This window comes from Staurois parvus, unplaced genomic scaffold (assembly GCF_062004578.1).
Source record: "Staurois parvus isolate SC_StPar_1 unplaced genomic scaffold, SC_StPar_1.0 ptg000432l, whole genome shotgun sequence".
Lineage (NCBI taxonomy): Eukaryota > Metazoa > Chordata > Amphibia > Anura > Ranidae > Staurois > Staurois parvus.
This window is the reverse complement of record NW_028318228.1, coordinates 7,034,178-7,053,725: the sequence shown is the minus strand read 5'-3', so window position 1 is coordinate 7,053,725 and position 19,548 is coordinate 7,034,178. Positions and strand designations below refer to the sequence as shown.

The 19,548-nt window shown below is 41.9% G+C and overlaps 1 protein-coding gene across 2 annotated transcripts in view; it reads right to left on the bottom strand.

The window, feature by feature from the left end:
- AKAP13 (A-kinase anchoring protein 13) overlaps window positions 1-19,548 on the bottom strand; it is a 425,147-nt gene that overhangs the window by 278,957 nt on the left and 126,642 nt on the right. For both annotated transcript variants that reach the window (XM_089687654.1, XM_089687655.1), the window contains exon 3: window positions 1,647-1,791. In XM_089687654.1, the coding sequence (XP_089543780.1) occupies window positions 1,647-1,791 (145 nt within the window). The remainder of the gene's footprint in view (window positions 1-1,646; window positions 1,792-19,548) is intronic.

Here is a 19,548-nt window from a genome sequence, read left to right as displayed (position 1 = left end):
GAGGGGTGGGAAGTGGTGGAGAGGGGTGGGAAGTGGTGGAGAGGGGTGGGAAGTGGTGGAGAGGGGTGGGAAGGGGTGGAGAGGGGTGGGAAGGGGTGGAGAGGGGTGGGAAGGGGTGGAGAGGGGTGGGGAGGGGTAGGAAGGGGTGGAGAGGGGTGGGGAGGGGTGGGAAGGGGTGGAAAGGGGTGGGTGGAAAGGGGTGGGAAGAGGTGAAGAGGGGTGGGAAGTGGTGGAGAGGGGTGGGAAGTGGTGGAGAGGGGTGGGAAGGGGTGGAGAGGGGTGGGAAGTGGTGGAGAGGGGTGGGAAGGGGTGGAGAGGAGTGGGAAGGGGTGGAGAGGGGTGGGAAGGGGTGGAGAGGGGTGGGAAGGGGTGGAGAGGGGTGGAGAGGGGTGGAGAGGGGTGGAGAGGGGTGGAGAGGGGTGGAGAGGGGTGGGAAGGGGTGGAGAGGGGTGGAGAGGGGTGGGAAGGGGTGGAGAGGGGTGGGAAGGGGTGGGGAGGGGTGGGAAGGGGTGGAGAGGGGTGGGAAGGGGTGGGGAGGGGTGGGAAGGGGTGGAGAGGGGTGGGGAGGGGTGGGAAGGGGTGGAGAGGGGTGGGGAGGGGTGGGGAGGGGTGGGAAGGGGTGGAGAGGGGTGGGAAGGGGTGGAGAGGGGTGGAGAGGGGTGGAGAGGGGTGGAGAGGGGTGGAGAGGGGTGGAGAGGGGTGGAGAGGGGTGGGTGGGGAGGTTTCTTTGATCCAATAAGCTCTCAGAGTTCTCACTGGGGTCTGCAGAGTGTATTTTCATCTCTCCGCCCTGTTTTGTGAACTCTCATGCAAGCTTTATAAATCTGAACGGATATAGAGACAGTAAGACTGCTGATACACAAGCAAAAACCTATGTGGGAGAATTTGTTTCATCTATGTGTATCACCTGAGGCCAGTCACTTCACTGGGTATATGGAAGGGTTTACAACCACTTTAATCTTGAGCTATTGAGCTCTATATAGAACAGAACAAGAAAACAAAAAGAAGCCAGGAGTTCCACCTGCTGTCTGCCTCTGGAAATATAAAATATTCATATGCAATATTTCTTAAATGACAAAAAATATTTTGAAAATGTTAAGATAATGCTAACCATATTTAAGAAAGAATATTTGTGCAAAATCTACATATTTCCCTTTAAGTGCAACCATTTTCAACTAGACCTAAAATAGAAGTGCAATTTGTATTCTGTAAATATGGTATTAAAAAAGAAAACCATAAAAGACAGGATACAGGTATAAATACAAAATCTACAGGGATTTCATGAAATGACAAAACGTCTTCCAGCAATACGAGAAAGAACAATGCCTTCCTGCTGAAACTGCATTCTATTATCTTCTTGCTTAGGCACAAAAAAAAAAAGCTAATCAATAATGTACAGCGTCGGATAAGAATATGCTGAGCTGATTAAAAATGAATGGATATTCTTTGATGTCTTTATAATTGCCAAAAATCATCCACATACACACAAAAAGTTTAACATTGATCTAAAGCCCTAAATTTTAACTTTGGTCCCTAAAAGGAAATTACAGCTCCCCAAAACCTGCTATCAGCAAAGATGGCTGGATCCGGTAACTACTCACACCACCCATGTGTGATAGAACATGAAACCAATATAAGTAGCTCACCTGGTGCGACTGTTTGCAGTGTTGCGGAGTTGACTCTCCGAGTACTTGCTACATGTCTCCGTGTGGAACCAGTGAAGAGCAGGTAAAATACATCAGCTCGTCGCTTACTCCGTTTGCTGAGATGTACGGTAAGGACACATTCACCCTGAAAGGAAACACAATAACCTAGTTAGGAATTCTGAACTTCCTTAGACTGGTATTAATTCACTGCCATGATGGCGTGTCAATTCCAATGCTATATCTACATAATGTAAATGAAAGAAAATTAGTTCCATTAAACGATTTCATCACCGAAAATTGTATTCCAAGTTGTTTTCCTGAATGACCATATGAGTTGATATTCCCGCTTCAAAAGATTGTTACACAATAGGAAATATGTATATCATGGACAAATCACACCAAATAATAGTACTTCAATTCAATGTAGCCATACCAGAGAAAAGCGAAAGTGTGACAATTTAATTACCAGAATGCCCGTGACGTAGCACTATGGCGTCACACAGAAGTTCGCATTCAAGCATTTTCTGACATGTTCTAACTTGCACACGCCTGGGTCACAGACCAGAGTAGTAGAAGAAATGACACGTGTGCGTGTTGCACTATTGGCGGAAAATGATTAATAGGAATCTGCTGCAGCGGATTAACATCTAGCTTTGCATGAAAATTGGCAAAAGTGCGAGTGAAATTTTAGCTCTGTTACAACAGGCCTAAGGTGAACTGCATGTGAAAAAAATCAAAGGATTTACTAAAGCTGGTTCACTCAGAATCTTGTGCACTTCTGTATGGAAACCAATCAGCTTCCAGGTTTTATTGCTAAAGTATAACCCCCAGTTCACATATATGCGGCTGTGCAGGCGGCGTTTTGCACGGGCACGAGAGCCCATTCGTTTGAATGGACTCCCGTGTCCTTGACAAGCAGGGAAGAAGTCCCTGCACTTCTGTGGAAAACGCAGCCCGCACGGGTACCTCGGTTTCCAGTACGGTTGCGTTTTCCAGTGCGGGCGGCGTGCCATTAGAACTAATGGCACTTGCCCGTGGGTCCGCATTCCTCTGTGCGGTTGGTGTGGCTGCACGGATTTTCGTGCGGATCCGCAGCAGCACCACCTGCACAGATGTGAACCTAGGGTGATTGAACAAGTCGAGGTTAGAAGCTGATTGGCTACCATGCACAGCTGCACCAGATTCTAAGTGAACCAGCTTAAGGCTGGCCATACATCGTACAATTTTCTTGAGAATGTTTTTTTAGATTTACCAAAAATCATATAATAGGAGGTCAAACTTAAACAACACTTTCAATTGTATCCAATTAGGCAGGCCCTTGCACTACATAGTTGAAGGTAAATCTAAAGGAAATTGGACAGAAAATTGTATATAGTGTATGGCCAGCCTTAGTAAACCCCCCCCACCCCTCAAGGGATGAATGGCATAGGCAGTTTAAGGAAGATGTCCACAATGATGCAAGAAGTGGGCAGCCAAAACACAAGGGATGGATGCAAATGTGGAAAATGAAAAGGTTACAGGAATTTATTCAGAGGAAAAGCCCGGAACTCTGGCCTGACAAGTGTATTCTCCACCGCGACAAAAGTGTTTGAGTTCCTGGCCCAGAAATCTTTTCCAAAACTTGACTAATCACCTTAATCCCGACTCAGCACCGTGCGACTTTTGGCTGTTTCCAAAATTTAAAAAAGGCCTTAAAAAGGACACAGATTTGATGACATTCCGAACATCCAGCGCCCCGTGACAAAGATACTGCGCTTCGGAAAACAAATTCCAGGAATGTTTCCAGTCATCTAGAAAAATTCACCGCTTCACAAGGGGACTATGAAGGTGACAACAGCCACTAGTTAAGTAAGCAAACTTTTTTTTTTTTACAGTCCAAAAAATTAGCCCCCTGCAGGTTTAAGTCGTAATGTACTAGTATGCACCGCATTCAAGAACGATGACAGACTTGCGTGCAAATGGGGCCCTCCAGCACAGGGCTGTCATGGCTCCCCCAGCGCTGTGTGCCTGACTGCAGAATGTCACAACAGCCAATATGAAGATCTCCTAAACAGTGAACGTTCAGCAGATACCCATTGTACCAGATTGTAAACTTACCTGTAAGTACAAATAAAGATTGGGGACTTTACTACCACTTTAAATTTTCTTTTGTTCAGCATAAAGACCCACAAGTTTAACAATAAATCACAAAAGCCTTGGGTAGCAGCTGTGTACCGTGTTTATTTTTAATAAAATTCAAAGTTCCCTTGAAAATATTTTCAAGTAAAAGCCAAGTTGTCCCTCAAAATATTTATTTTAGATGGCATGGGCTCCATTAAATCTGGAGAAAATCATAACGATGTTCAAATATCAGAACACTGTTATTCACAACTCTGACGGCACATGGTGTTATCTTCTACATCAATGCTGAAAATAATTGCTGGTGGAATTTGGAAAAAAAAAAAAATTTTCATCCAATTTAACATAAAAGGCTACAAAAATAAGAGAATGAGAGATGGGAAATATTTTTAGCAAAAGCAGCCATGCATTTAGTTAAAGGAAGCAGATTTAGATTGTGATGCATACCTGAAGCTCATTTTTGATGTAGAACTCACATTTTTACATTCCATAGTTCACAAATAAATTTCATATACAGAATTCTATGTTCTATTTTTAGTAGTTATTGGTATAGCATGAATTACATTTAGCATTACTACAGCCTACAAACTACAGCCCTTTGCTTGCCTTTACAGCCCGGTCACATCAAACGCGATTTTGAAATCATGTGACTTACAGTGAAGACGCACGATTTCAAAATCGGGTGACCTGCCAATTTCCAAGGCATCTGACACATGTCCATGTAAATCGCAAGAAAAACAGTGCATCTGTGCGGATCCGACCAAGTCGGAACCGCACAAATATGACCACTCTAATAGCGGACAATAGGGTGTGACTTGGCATACAATTTGTAAGTTGCCTGGCATGCAAATCGCACCTGATGTGACCGGGGGCTAATTTGACCTCTGGGACACCATTCCTCCCACCGCTATGAGGTATTATTCCTTCCACGGACACCAATGTTGGGGCACTATTCCTCCCACTGACATCATTGATGGGGCACTATTCCTCCCACTGACATCATTGATGGGGCACTATTCCTCCCACTGACATCATTGATGGGGCACTATTCCTCCCACTGACATCATTGATGGGGCACTATTTCTCCCACTGACACCATTGATGGGGCACTATTCCTCCCACTGGCACCACTGATGGGGCACTATTCCTTCTACAGAAACCAACAATGGGACATTATTCCTTCTACTGATAACATTCTTTTTACTGAACCCAATGATGAGGCACTATTCCTTCTACTGACACCAATGATGGGGTACGATTTTTCCCTCTGGCACGAACAATAAGGAACTATTTCGCCCATTGATACCAACAAATGACATTTTTCCCTTCACCAGTGACGGGACAGTATTCCTCTTTCTACTGACTACAGGCACTATGTAAGTTTTATTTTACTCCCATTGACCCAAAACATTATTTATTGCCACTGACGCTGGGGCATTTTCTACTCCGACTTGCCACATTCCTGCCCCTCTAATGTCAGAAGGACTGTAACCTGGCCCTTTGTTTAAATAGTTTTGTGTCGTCTGCCACAGATATTCAGAAGCAATGAACAACACACAAAATCTGTAGGGCTCATTCACACCACGCTTGACATACTGTAATGCTTATTCTTTGTTTTTTTTAACTTTACTGAAAATGTCACAAGTAACATTTCATCTAGTTCTATAGTCAGTGGGAGGTGGTGGATTGTATTGCACCATGATACACTGAAAAAAAAAAAAAGTACTGCACACAGAATTTTTTTTTTTCAGCACACACAATCGCAAGGTGGTGTTGTGAACTGGCCTCATGGGAACAAAGCTTTTTGCCTTGTTTTGTGGGACAGTCTTGCCCAGCACAGTCCCCACACAACCGGTGTGAATGAGCTCTTAAAGTGGAACTAAAGTCAAAACTTGTATCTTCATTTTTAGATAGCGTAATGCCAAGTACACACGATGAGAAAAGAGGATGAAAAATATTGCTTTCGGGGCGATCGTCCAACAATCTGATCATTAGTACACAGCTTTCAAGAGCTGATCACAAGGATGAGTTCATGTGAAATCATCCAAAAGGGACAAGCATGCAACGTTTTCTCATAAGATAACAGAACAGACAAATTTTGCTTAAAGTACAGTATTCATATGTGAAAAATGAAGTGAACAACACACGTTTGGAAACGAAAGAATACATAATACATCATTGCGGTAAGTCGATGAAAAAAAAAAAAAAAAAAAGCAGATGATCAGTTGTTCGATATTCTCATCGTGTGTACGAGGCTTAAAGTAAAAATCTAGGCAATTTTTTTTTTCATTTTGAATAGAACAAGGGAGGGTTATAACCCGTCAATTTTTTTTTTCACCATCTGTGTCCCATTATGGAGACTTCCTGTTCCATAGCCAAACAGCAGGTGATAGGAAATCCCTGAAATTTAAGGGAATTCCTTGGTGACCCCCAAGTCACCAGAACTAGGTTCCCCATTGGAAGATTTCCCTTCTTTTACTTTTCTGGGGACAACCCAAAATTTTAGATTTTCTTTATACTTTCATTTTCAATAATAATTGTAAACAGGACTAATAGAGAGGGTGAATCTCCCTAACAGGAGCACAGACAGCAAAACAAACCTGACAGGTGTTCTAATCCCTCTCCACTCACTCCAAAACTAAAAAAAAAAAAAAATTGCCTTTAGTTATACTTTAAAGAAGGATGGGAGTTATAACCCCTATCAGTTTTATTTGTGGTCTGTGTTTCATTGGGAGCCAAAAAAGAAAGCGTGTTGGGTGAAATCCCTGGTTGTCATGGAGGTCGCTAGAACTAGTGTCCCCATTGGAAGATTTCCCCTCATGTTCTGCTATGGTGGCAAAACCAAAATTTGCAGGGCTGCACTGTCCTCTTCTTGCTGCTGAACTACCATCGTTGTGGGGGTTACCAAAATCTATGAATGGGGGGAGAGAATCCTGTGACTGATCAGACTGTCCCCCATTCACAGATAGTGGTACCAGTAGTGTAATCTGTGAAACAACTTTTCTCAATGGGGGAGAGGGTGGGAATGAATAGGGGAAGAGAATCCTGTGACCAGGGGCGGACTGACCATTCAAGCACTCGGGCACTGCCCGAGGGCCCGGGGTCAGTAGGGGGCCCCATGAAAGGCCCCTGGTACCTTTTTATAGGCTTTTTTGGGTGTGCTTTGGGTGTGGGCAAGGAAACGGGCCCCATGATCCCCTATTGCCTGGGGGCCCCATGAGTTGTCAGTCCACCCCTGCCTGTGACTGATCAGACTCTTCCCCATTCACAGATAGTGGTACCAGCAGTGCAATCCATGAAACAACTTTTCTCAATGGGGGAGAGGATGAGAAGGGGTGTGTGCCTGTCCAATCATATTTAGTGTAGGAGACCCAAAGCTGTTAACCCCCAAAGCACCGGTAGCTCAGAAGCACGAAGAGGACAGGACAGATACACAGTACCAGGGGCGGACCGACAACTCATGGGGCCCCCGGGCAATAGGGGATCATGGGGCCCCTGTGTCCTTGCCCAAACTCAAAAAAGCCTATGAAAAAGGTACCAGGGGCATCTCATGGGGCCCCCGGGCAGTGCCCGAGTTTCCAAATGGTCAGTCCGCCCCTGCACAGTATAGATTTCTACACAATCTAGCACCCTGCACATCATGGGACATCCATCATTACAGGAGGAAAGTAACAAAAGCTGTAAACAAAAAATAAATAAATACATTGTAACTAAAACTTTCACCTTTAAGAAAGGTTGTTGCCTAAATCAATGTCAACAGAATTATCTCATTACAAAACTACAGTAATAACATGTCTCCTGCAACCCCCGGCTCCTGCCCAGCCCTGATACAGCTTCCCTTGACTTTCTTGCAATACAAAATATATTGGCGATTTCGCGGATTGCAAGTTTTTGTTGCACACATCTGACTTACCCTCCACAACACGCATGAGCTTCTCATTAATCCCGTCTTGGTTTAGCCTTGAGAGTCCACCCAGAATTTTACACGTGAATAAACAGCGTTCAGTGAAGCACATGACTTGGGCTGCCTGTGCAGGCCATGGAGAACACACGGAGCAGCGCAGAAGTCCAACATTCTTTTTTGGATGCTGAGTGGTTTGTTAAGATTACAGCATAAAGGATTACAGTTTCTATCTAGCTTCACTAGCCATTATAGCAGAGATAGTAGTGTCTGCTCCAGACCACATGCTGGATGGCTGTATATTTTTACACACACTTCTCTAATCCCTGACAACCATCTGCTATCTTTCAGCCGGCTCTTTTGTGAACATCTAGTTAACACGGCAAGCGGCGTACGAGAAAACTATTCAATGGAAAATGTTAACACCCTTACATGTTGCCCAAGAAACATACCTAAACACCAGATCATGCTGAAATATTACTCAGAGTACAGCCTGGGGATATTTTTTATTTACTGAAGAAAAAAATAATTACTGTCACAGTACAAAAAGTATAAACATTCAGCATGTTAGGCCCCATTCACACCTGAACATAGCGGGATCACACATTCCCACTCTCTTTTTTTTTTAGCTTTTTCAAGCATTAACCCGCATCGCACCTAGGGCAGCCCATTCACTTGAATGGATTTTCCTATGGATGACAAACACCCCAAAAGTAGCTCCAGAAACTTTTTGGTCGCAGAACGTCAGATGCTTTCTCAGTGTGCTTTCTGGCATGCTTCTGCTACCTGCACTTGGGATGCCATTAACAATTAATGGCACAGCATTCATGACAAGCAATTGCAGAACATTTCCAAAACGCACAGCAAAATGCACCGCCTTAAACTGTACAAAGAGGATGATGCCATTCCAAAAATGTGCACCTCGTAGTCAGGTTGTCATAACTTTTCTGTTCTATTTAGGCCTCGGGCACCCTACAGAGAGAATTTCTACACAAAGCAGCAGCCTGCACCAGGGACATACTTCTTTACAGGTAACTGATGTGACCAACTATTAGGGCTCATGTACACTGCAGCTGATAAACTGACATATAAAAGCTGTTCAGCGTTTGTTCAGCAGCCCCTGAACTCACCCTAATGTTTTCCTATGTGTCCATGTACACATCGTCGTTGACTGTAAACTCAAATGCGTGTAAATGACTGTAGTTTTTTTGAACACAGAAAATTTGCGTTCAGCAGTCGATTTTATCAGCGTTTCAAACGCAAAACGCTTGTAAATGTGTCTAAATGCAGCAAATTGCGTTTATAAGTGTTTGCGGTTTAATTTTTTTTTTTTTACTTTTCCAGTTCCCAATGCTGTCCAGAGCCTTTTTTCATGCATGCAAAGCATTTTCAAGGTGCTCAGATGGATAAAACACTGAACACAGGATGTTCCTACTAAGCTTGTCACACATTGTAAGGACCAATTCAGACCTCTCCCACCCTTGGAAATAAAAGATATGTTAATGACCATTCACACCTCAACTTCCTCATGAAGACCCACTGCTAGGTGGCCTTAATGACTCTCCACCAGACACCTTTCCCACCCTTGGAAACAAAAGAAATGTTAATGAGCAACTCACACCTAATTATCTCAACACATACTGCTGTCTCTCCTTCTACTCTGTATTTCTCTGAAACAGTCAATAATTTACCACTTTTCAGTGCATTCCGGGCATTTGGGAGGTTCTCCTGTGCTTATCTTTAAAAAAACGCTTCTAAACGCAAAACGCACATAAACGCATTATGCAAACGCAGCTAATCAGTCATTTTCCATCGTTCAGAAGTGTTCCATGTACATGGAGCCTTAGAGAAAAAAAATACCTTTTGACTAAACTTCAGCTTTCATATCATAGGACAAAAGTTCTTGTGACTTCATAAGAAACCGAAAATCCCTACAGTGGGCTGAAAATACACAAAGCATGCACCAATTAATCTGCCTTACAAGTAGGCTGTCCTGCTGTTTGGCCATTGAGGTTCATTGGCAGGCTACATCCCTTCTGGAAAGTGTCAGCTATTTATACATTTCCGAATGACTTCACCTTTGCTGATATCAGCACCAGGTTCTAAGCACTTGAGATCAGGAGGCAATGAACTGGGTCAAGAGTACAAGGGAAGGTCAAAGTCATTATGGACAGGCCGGAGGCCTAGTGTTCCCCTTGTTGACTGATAACCACCAAGATGGTGCTGACCAGACATCTCAGTTAGACCTATTTTTATGCCTGAAGATGAGTGGCAGAGACAATTGCCTGAGAGTCCATGACACAAGGCAGACCAGACAACTGTGATTCCAGCCTTATGAGCAACTGACAAATCTTATTAAAAAAAGGGATGGCATCATCTTCACCATATATTTTTGTTCTATTCAAGAGTAAAACTGGTTTCTTTTTTTTCCATTTAACCTCCAGAAGGTTTTACCCCCTTCATGACCAGGGCCTTTTTTGATTTTCAGCACTGTGCTACTTTAACTGGCAATTGTTCAGTCATGCAACTCTGTACCCAAATGAAATGTATATTAACTGGCAATTGCTCGGTAATGCAACACTGTAACCAAATTAAATTTATATCTTTTTTTTTTTTTACACAAAAAAGAACTTTCTTTTGGTGGTATTTGATCACCACTGTTTTTTCTTATTATATAAAAATAAATATACAAAACATGTTGAAAAAAAATTTTTTTTTCTTAGTTTCTGTTCTAAAAATTGTTTTTATATTATTTTATTATTATTATTCAGGATTTATATAGCGCCAACAGTTTGCTCAGCGCTGTACATTATAAAGGGAGACAGTACACGAGACAGTACAGTAACAATAAGATTCAATACACGAGGGGTTGGAGGGCCCTGCTCCTTGGAGCTTACAATCTAGGAGGGAGGGGAGAGTGGTACAGGAGGAAATAGCTGTGGGGGATGGAGTGGTAGGAAGAGTGGAGGAGTTCAGTAATTAGCTGAGGGCGAGGTAGGCTTCCGTGAAGAGATAGGTTTTCAGGGTGCGCCTAAAAGGTGGGGAGAGTAGGTGACAGTCTGATAGATTGGGGTAGGGAGTTCCAGAGAACGGGGGAAGCCCTGGAGAAGGGCATGGGAGGAGGAGACCAGGGAACTAGAGAGTAGGAGGTCTTGTGAGGAGCGGAGAGTACATTTTGGGTGGTATTTGGATACCAGATCGGTGATGTAGTTTGAGGCAGTATTATGAACAGCTTCATAATTGTAGACCAAAACGTATTTTGCTACATTTCTTAGATAAAAGAAAAAATGATCCCTTTTCTGTCTTTAATGCAGCTGATGTGACATCACACATGTATTCATAAAAAGTTTTTTTGCTATATACTTTATTGTACAAAATAAAAAAATTCATTACAGTTTAAAATCATACTAGACTCTGATAGCAGTTCCAAAAATATAATCCCTTATAGGGTTACAACAATACAATGTTCCCAAGAAGCCCCGATGCGTTTCAATCATTTCAATTTAAGATCTTCAGGGAACAGGAAACACAAAGGGATCTCTAAATAAGCACATTTAAAGAATAGCGAATCATACGTAATGTCATCAATAACAATCATACACTCTCCATCTTCATACTTAAAAAACAGCAAATGAACAAGTGATGTCTATCAGAGCAATCTTAAAAAGCACTGGCATTCAGAATAGGATTGCATGATCCAACACTCGATGGTATGAGCAATCCGGTGGACAAGAGTGGTCACATGTGCATCTCATAGTATTGGCACAGAAAGGGAAGAGCAGACCACCCTCCCATATCCTTCTATAAAATCATCATATGAAAAATCAGATATTAGAGACAAGGCATCTTCAACTGACAACAAATTGTAAACCAGTCAATAGGTAGAATGCTGACCACATATGGGATAGAACAAGTAGCCACAAAGAGCTTAAGTATTCCTTTTTATATGGGAAAGGATGACAAATTCCAATTGACCAAGTAATATCGGAAGCTTTTCGGATCATGTGACTGCTGTAACTGCCAATCACAACAGTCACATGATCAGAATGCCTGCCTCCTGACATTTAGAACCTCTTAAAGGGCCAGGAGGCGGTGGTGGGAAGGGGTAAAACTATTCTTTTACATTTCTTCAGTTACTTCCCGGTTTAACGCCTAGGCAAATTTTTTTTAATTTTATTTATTTCAGGTACTTATATAGCGCCGTCAATTTACGCAGCACTTTACACATATATATTGAACATTCACATCAGTCCCTAACCCTCAAGGGGTGTACAATCTAAGGTCCCTAACTCACATGATGTCATACATCCCAGGAGCCTTCTGGAGGGGCTTTCACAGCTAAGAATGCCCTCCTGCTTGCATGAGTGAACTAAGGGCATATGGATTCCAGGAGGTCAATGCTACAGTAACCTGTTGGCGCCGGCGCCTCCTGGCCCTTTAGGAGTTTCAGAAGACGGGAGGCGGGGAGGGTTTTAGGGTCATGTGACTGCCGTGATTCGCACATTATCGGAAAAGGTCTTGATCGCAAGGTAAGATCGGGACCTTTCTGTGAGTCACGGACATATGAGCTGGGAGCGCGCAGGGCGCACGCTCTCAGGACACGTGCTGGGAGAGCGTAGGGTGCGCGCTCTCAACACATATGTATTTTCTAATGGCACGCAAATATGCGGCCGCTCAGCGTCAAGGCCCAGATACCCAGAGGTCGCATATTTGTGTGCGCTCGGCGTTTAGGGGGTAATCATCTGACCTTAATCAAGATTGCCACATCCAGAAAAGCTAGGGGGGTGTTTTTCAAAGTGATTTCTCAGCAAAATAAAGCATGGAGAAATGGATGGATTGGGAAGTTTGCTTCGAATATTAAAAATGAATTAAAAAGCATGTTTGCGTTGATGCAGTGTAGTTCCGCTTTAATCAGAAAGACCAAAATCACAATTCACACCACGATATGTCATAAGCAAGAAGCGAGACATGCAGGAGATACAGATCTTCTTAGATTGTAAGCTCTAAGCAGCAGGGCTCTCGGATTCCTCTTGTATTGAATTGTATTGTCTGCCCTCATGTTGTAAAGTGCTGAGCAAACTGTTGGCACAATATAAATCCATGACAACATTAGGAAGTCAATAGCTACATTCGGCTACTGAACTGTTATACACACCACTAACATGGGATATCAGTCATCTGAATACAGGGCAATGCTCTGGGTTTTTTTTTTTCTTTAACTTCTTTCTACTTGCTTTGGACACACACAAAAAAAAAAAAAAATAAAGAAAAAAAAACAACCCCAAGTCAACAACAGAGCAAAAATAGATTACAGAACAGAATGTTTATTTCAACAAAAGTCAGAACAGCAGCAGCCACAAGTTTATTGATGTTCAAAGACTATTTCCAGTCACTACCCAAATGTGCCCCAAGCCTTCACCTCTACAGAATGTAAATGCAGCCTGTCTAGAACTGTCACTGCTTCAGACTGACGTCCACCTACCAAGCCGTGTAATATTTGCCTAACTCCTTCCAAGAGCAAACCCTGCTACTTGGCTTAGGGCTTTTGAGAGGACTACTGAGGCAAGGTGCTAGAAAGTTTTCAGAAAGCTATGTCCAGCACCCTCTGCTGGACCCTCCCACCAGCTATGATCTGCCTGCATTGTATAGAGAACCACAGAGACCCTGTAATGCCATTCACTAGGTCTAAAATAAAGTCTGTAATGAAATCAAAAACATTATATTCAAAAATTTAATTAGCATGTTCATGATGGGTTAACTTCAGCTTTAAAGTGATATATTAAAGGCAATTCAAAAAAATAAACATCATACTTACCTACTCTGTGTTATTGTTTTGCACAGAGCAGCCCCAATCCACCTCTTCTCAGATCCCCCGCCAGCACTCCTGGCCCCTCCCTCCTGCCTAGCGCTCTTAGAACAAGTAGCTTGCTATGTGGGCAACCAAGCAGACTCACTTCTGAGCCACTGCTCTGTGTGTCCATTCATACACACCTGCGGCTCGGCTATGCCCCTGATCTCTCCTCATTGGCTCACTGGGTGTGATTGACAGTAGCGGGTGCCAATGGCTCCCGCTGCTGTCTCAGCCAATGGGGAGGGAGCGACTCGAAACAGCCAAGGCTTTGATGCACATCAAGGGTTTAGATGGGGGTCAGCTAAATAAAAGGGGGAAAGGGGGCTGGGGGTCAGCTGCACATAGAACCTTGAGCCTTCACAACCACTTTAAGCAAAGAAATTGCATATAAAAAGTGAGCTCAAATTTTAAGCAAAAAAGCAATGGATGGCTTTTGGCTAAAATGGAAGAATGGAAAGTGTTGGCCAACACAAAGACAGCTATAGTAAGTGCTCGTGTGCATCGATTTACTCCTCTAGTAAACAATCCGGGATGTCTACTATGGAACAAAACCAAACCAAACACAGCCTGTGGTCTACGGCTTCCACCAACATCTGTAGCACACACTATGCACTCTCTGTGGTATACACACTGCGGCTGGTTTGCTAAAGGAAAACAGGCTGTTCACTTTGAAATGACATTTTCACTTTGCAAAGGAATTCTCCCTTAGCTTAGTGAATGAGTTGAAGTCTTGCTAGTCCTCATGCACACGGGACGTTTTTATATCGGCTGTTTTTGGCTTTTGACAGTTTTTTCTACAGCTAGTAACCCCCCCCCCAGCATGTTATCCTGTGTGTCCATGCACACACAGACTGTAATCAACGTTTTTTGGCTGGAAAAAGACCCCAGGACTAGTGGGTTTCTAGGGGAGTTTTTTTTAGCTGGAAAAACAGTCTAACATTGAAAAATGCAGCAAAACGCTGTAAAACAGCGCAAACTGGCATTTTTGGACTTTTTTTGACCAAAACAAAATTTAAAAAAAAAACGCTAAAAACGCAAACACGGAAAAACGGGCAAAACGTCGCTAAACGCTAATGCAAAAATGCTAAAAAAGCGGAAAAACTCAGGTTTTTAACGTGACTTTACACAGCTAACTTTACCAGCGTTATCAAGATGTCCCGTGTACATGAGGACGTATACACAGTTTGCGAAGGGAAAAGAGGCTGTTCACTTTGAAATGAAATTTTCCCTTAGCTTAGTGAATGAGCTCCTCATGCACACGGGATGTTTTTACAGCAGCTGGTTTTGGCTTTTGAGACAGTTTTATCTGCAGCTAGTAAACCCCCCGGCATGTTATCCTATGTGTCCATGCACACACAGACTGTAATCAACGTTTTTTGGCTGGAAAAAAACCCCAGGACTAGTGGGTTTCTAGGGGAGTTTTTTTAGCTGGAAAAACACTCTAACGTTGAAAAAAGCAGCAAAACGTGGTAAAACAGCGCAAACTGGCATTTTTGGACTTTTTTTTGACTAAAACAAAAATTAAAAAAAAAAAAAAACCCGCTAAAAACACAAACAGGGAAATTCGGGCAAAACGTCGCTAAACGCTAATGCAAAAATGCTAAAAAAAGCTGAAAAACTCAGGTTTTTAACGTGACTTTACACAGCTAACTTTACCAGCGTTATCAAAATGTCCCGTGTGCATGAGGACGTATACACACTGCGGCTGGTTTACGAAGGGAAAAGAGGCTGTTCACTTTGAAATGAAATTTTCACTTTGTAAGGGAATTTTCCCTTAGCTTAGTGAATGAGCTCCTCATGCACACGGGATGTTTTTACAGAGGCTGGTTTTGGCTTTTGACAGTTTTTTCTGCAGCTAGTAAAACCCCCCAGCATGTTATCCTATGTGTCCATGCACACACAGACTGTAATCAACATTTTTTTGCTGGAAAAAAACCCCAGGACTAGTGGGTTTCTAGGAGAGTTTTTTTAGGTGGAAATACGCTCTAACGTTGAAAAACACAGCAAAACAGCGCAAACTGGCATTTTTGGACTTTTTTTGACCAAAACAAAATTTTTTTAAAAAAAAAACCCGCTTAAAAAAGGCAAACACGGAAAAAAGGGGAAAACGTCGCTAAGCGCTAATGCAAAGATGCTAAAAAAAAGCTGAAAAACTCGTTTTTAATGCGACTTTACACAGCTAACTTTACCAGCGTTATCAAAATGTCCCGTGTACATGAGGATGTATACACACTGCAGCTGGTTTGCGAAGGGAAAAGAGGCTGTTCACTTTGAAATGAAATTTTCACTTTGTAAGGGAATTTTCCCTTAGCTTAGTGAATGAGCTGAAGCCTTGCTAACGTCCATTGTTTAATCATGTACAAGCAAAAAAAATATATATATATTTTTTATCATCTCTTGCACATGATTGGGTATTCCTATCAAAGTGAATGTTTACATTCATTAAGCTAAGAGAAAATGATCTTGCAAAAGTGAAGAGCCTATTTACCTTTGGTAAATCAACCCCAATGCCACCAAGTTCTCAGCCTTCATACCCAGTCCAGAAAGCAGAAGGAAATGGACATTCTTAACTTATTATTACAGCAGTATTTAACAAAAGCAAACGTTATATTGCAGCTTACCAATTCTTAAATATGGTGGCTGCATTAGTTTTCTTTTAGACTTCTTTCTTTTAATTTCATCTAGTGATCCAGCCAGTAAGTCTGCTGTTTTTCAAAAGAACAAGCTGTCCTGCAGAGGTATCAGTTTACAGGGATGAGAAACTATCTACCACTGACAAAGGTGCTTACAATGATCAGTTTTTTTTCTTTTTTTTTTTTTACAGGTAAAACCTTTATCCCAAAAAGGAACAAAACAGTTTTCTGTAACTGCTTATATAGTGTGAGCTGGAGTGTGGCTTCAATTTGTTACTTTATCTAAATCTGTTAGTCCATCCAACACCCCCTTCCCCCAGACTGACAATGCTGCTGTCCAAGGGTACCCCCTGTGCTTCTTCATCCAGAGTGGGGCAATACTATAAGAGGTGTGTTATTGGCCAGATCACCAGGGGAAAACCGAGGGGAAAAAAATCCTTAAAAAAAAAAAAACGAATGCAGTCTCCACATCTAATGATTAGTAAGCTGCAATATATTACATTTTTGGTTTTGAGTTTAATACCATTTTCAAGCAGAACTAAACTAATCAGTATTAACTGAATAAATAGATAGGAAGGCATATTTTATTTGCTTGTTTTAATATTTTTTTTACCTTTTTTATTTCTTTAGTTGCTTCCTGGTTTCTGGCCTAGGCCAAAATGATGCCATAGATCCCAGGATTTTTCATGGATTTTTTTCTCTTTTTCATCTGGAAGAGGGGCTGTCTCAACTAAGCAACCCTCGTGTCTCCATGCCTGAGCTAAGGGCAGATGGATTCCAGGAAGTAAATGCTAAATTAATTATCTGCCCTTACTCAACTGCAGCTAGAAATGTTGGGGTGATGCTTATTAAAGTGATTTCTCAACAACATAAAGCATGGAGACAAGGATGGGTGAGTTTGCTTTGAGATATATATATACACACACACACACACACACACACACACACATATACACACTCTGGACCAGGGCGACCACTCCGTGCTGGATCACATACATGTATGTGATCTAGCATTTCTGGGTAGGGGGCATCTGTGCTGTCATTTGGTACATAACAAGTCAGTCAGCAGGTCCCAGCAGGGAGATAGAACGGTCACATTTCTTAGTAAAAGCAGCACACATTACACATTGTTAGGCACACAGTTAACCATTTGATTGCCCCTAGATGTTGACCACTTCCCAGACAGTGTCATTAGTACAGTGACAGTGTATGGTGTTATCACTCAGTGTCACTGGAGATGACAGTCAGTTCCCACCCAGTAACAGTTAGTGTGAGATTGCCCGCCGTACTACCACAGTCCCACTAGAAGTCTCTGATTGCCACCATTATTAGTATAACATAAATAAATAAATAAGACGCTATAACTTTCACACAAACCAATTAATATACACTTCTTGGGATTTTTTTTTTACCAAAAGATGTGTAGCAGAATACATTTTGGCCTAAATTTATGAAGACATTAATTTTTTTTAATTGGATAAGTTTCATAACAGAAAGTAAAAAAAATACTGTTTGTCATCGTAATTTTTAGTCTTTTCTTGTTTATATAATAAAACACAAAAAAAAACAGTGTTCATCAATTACCATCAAAAGAAAGCTCAAATTGTGTGAAAAAAATTATATAAAATTTAATTTGGGTACAGCGTTGCATGACTGAGCAATTGCTGCTTAAAGTAGCAAAGTGCTGAATAGCAAAAAAAAAATGTCCTGGTCATGAAGGGGTAAAACCTTCCGGAGCTCACATGAATATTAAAAATGAATTAAAATAACATTTTCAGTTTGTAGTGCTCAGATTACAGTTTAGTTCTGCTTTAATAATGTGCTAAAATACTAATTTAATAATTTCTAATACACAGTTTACTATAACTGTTGAACAGATTACATTTAATGTGCATAAAAAAGCAGACCATGTGAAAGTCCTAGGAAGAAGAGGAAGAGACGGTTCAACATGGACTGGCTTTCCCCACTCACCTAATGAAAGGTTACCTGTGCCTCTTTCTAGCCTGTTACAAGCAGCGGCTTAAATTGCTCTCCACATCTCACACTTAATCCAGAGTCCTATTACAGCCATTATGTAATGTGACAATGACATCACTAAGCTCCTGAGGCTCTGCTTTTTCTGTCCTATTGTGTCACACATAGGTCAGAGATTAGACTCAACTGGACAAAACTGGACATTGGCATCAAGATAATTCATGAAATCAGCTCTCAGCTGCAATGTAAAAGAGCAATCCTAAAAGACTTAAAGTGCAAAAAGGAGAGAGAGAAAAGAACACTTGTGGATGTGGATTAGTCCATATCCTGGTGTTAGCAAACCATAAAGGTAGTCCTATAGTCAGTTTAAAGGAGTTCACCTTTAAAAAAAAAAAAAAAAAAAAAAGCACATTTATTAATTTGGAGTCTGTAACTAGCAATTGCACTAGCAATCAGCAGATCATGGGTGCAATGCAGGGCTCCTGCAGTCAGTCAGTGTAAGCTGCCTGCTCATAACTCCGCAGCAGTAACAGGTTACATGTTGCACCTTCAATATGGGGGTATTATGTTATAAAAGGTGAACTTAGGCCCCATGTACTGGGGACACTTCTGAACGATCTAAAATGTCTGCTGGAAAATGTAGGTTAAAAAACATCTGTTTAGCCGCGTTTGCATACCGCGTTTATGTGCATTTGTGTTTAGAGGCGTTTTTTAAAGATAAACACAGGAGAACCTCCCAAATGCCCGGAATGCATAATTGGGAAATTATTAACTATTTCAGACTGTTTCAGAGAAATATAGAGAGTGGAAGCAGAGACAGCAGTATGTGTTGAGATAATTAGGTGTGAGTTGCTCATTAACATTTCTTTTGTTTCCAAGGGTGGGAAAGGTGTCTGGTGGAGGGAGTCATTAAGGCCACCTGGAGGGAATCTTCATGAGGAAGTTGAGGTGTGAATGGGCATTAACATATCTTTTGTTTCCAAGGGTGGGAGAAGTCTGAGGTGTGAATTGGGCATTACAATGTGTGACAAGCTTGGTAAGAACATCCTGTGTTCAGTGTTTTGTCCATCTGAGTACCTTGAAAACACTTTGCATGCATTTTTCATGATGAAAAAAGGCTCTGGACAGCATCGGGAACTGGAAGAGTTAAAAAATGTTTTCAAATGCAAATGCTTATAAACGTGAATTGTCATATTTACAAGCGTGTTGCGTTTGAAACGCTGATAAAAATCGACTGCTGAACGCAAGTTTTCTGCGTTTAAAAAAACAACTGTAAACTCAAATGCCTGTAAACGACTGTAAGCAAAGATGTGTACATGGACACATAGGAAAACATTAGGGTGAGTTCAGGGGCTGCTGAAAAAAACACTGAACAGATCCTAAACGTGAGTTTATCAGATGCAGTGTACATGAGCCCTTATCCTT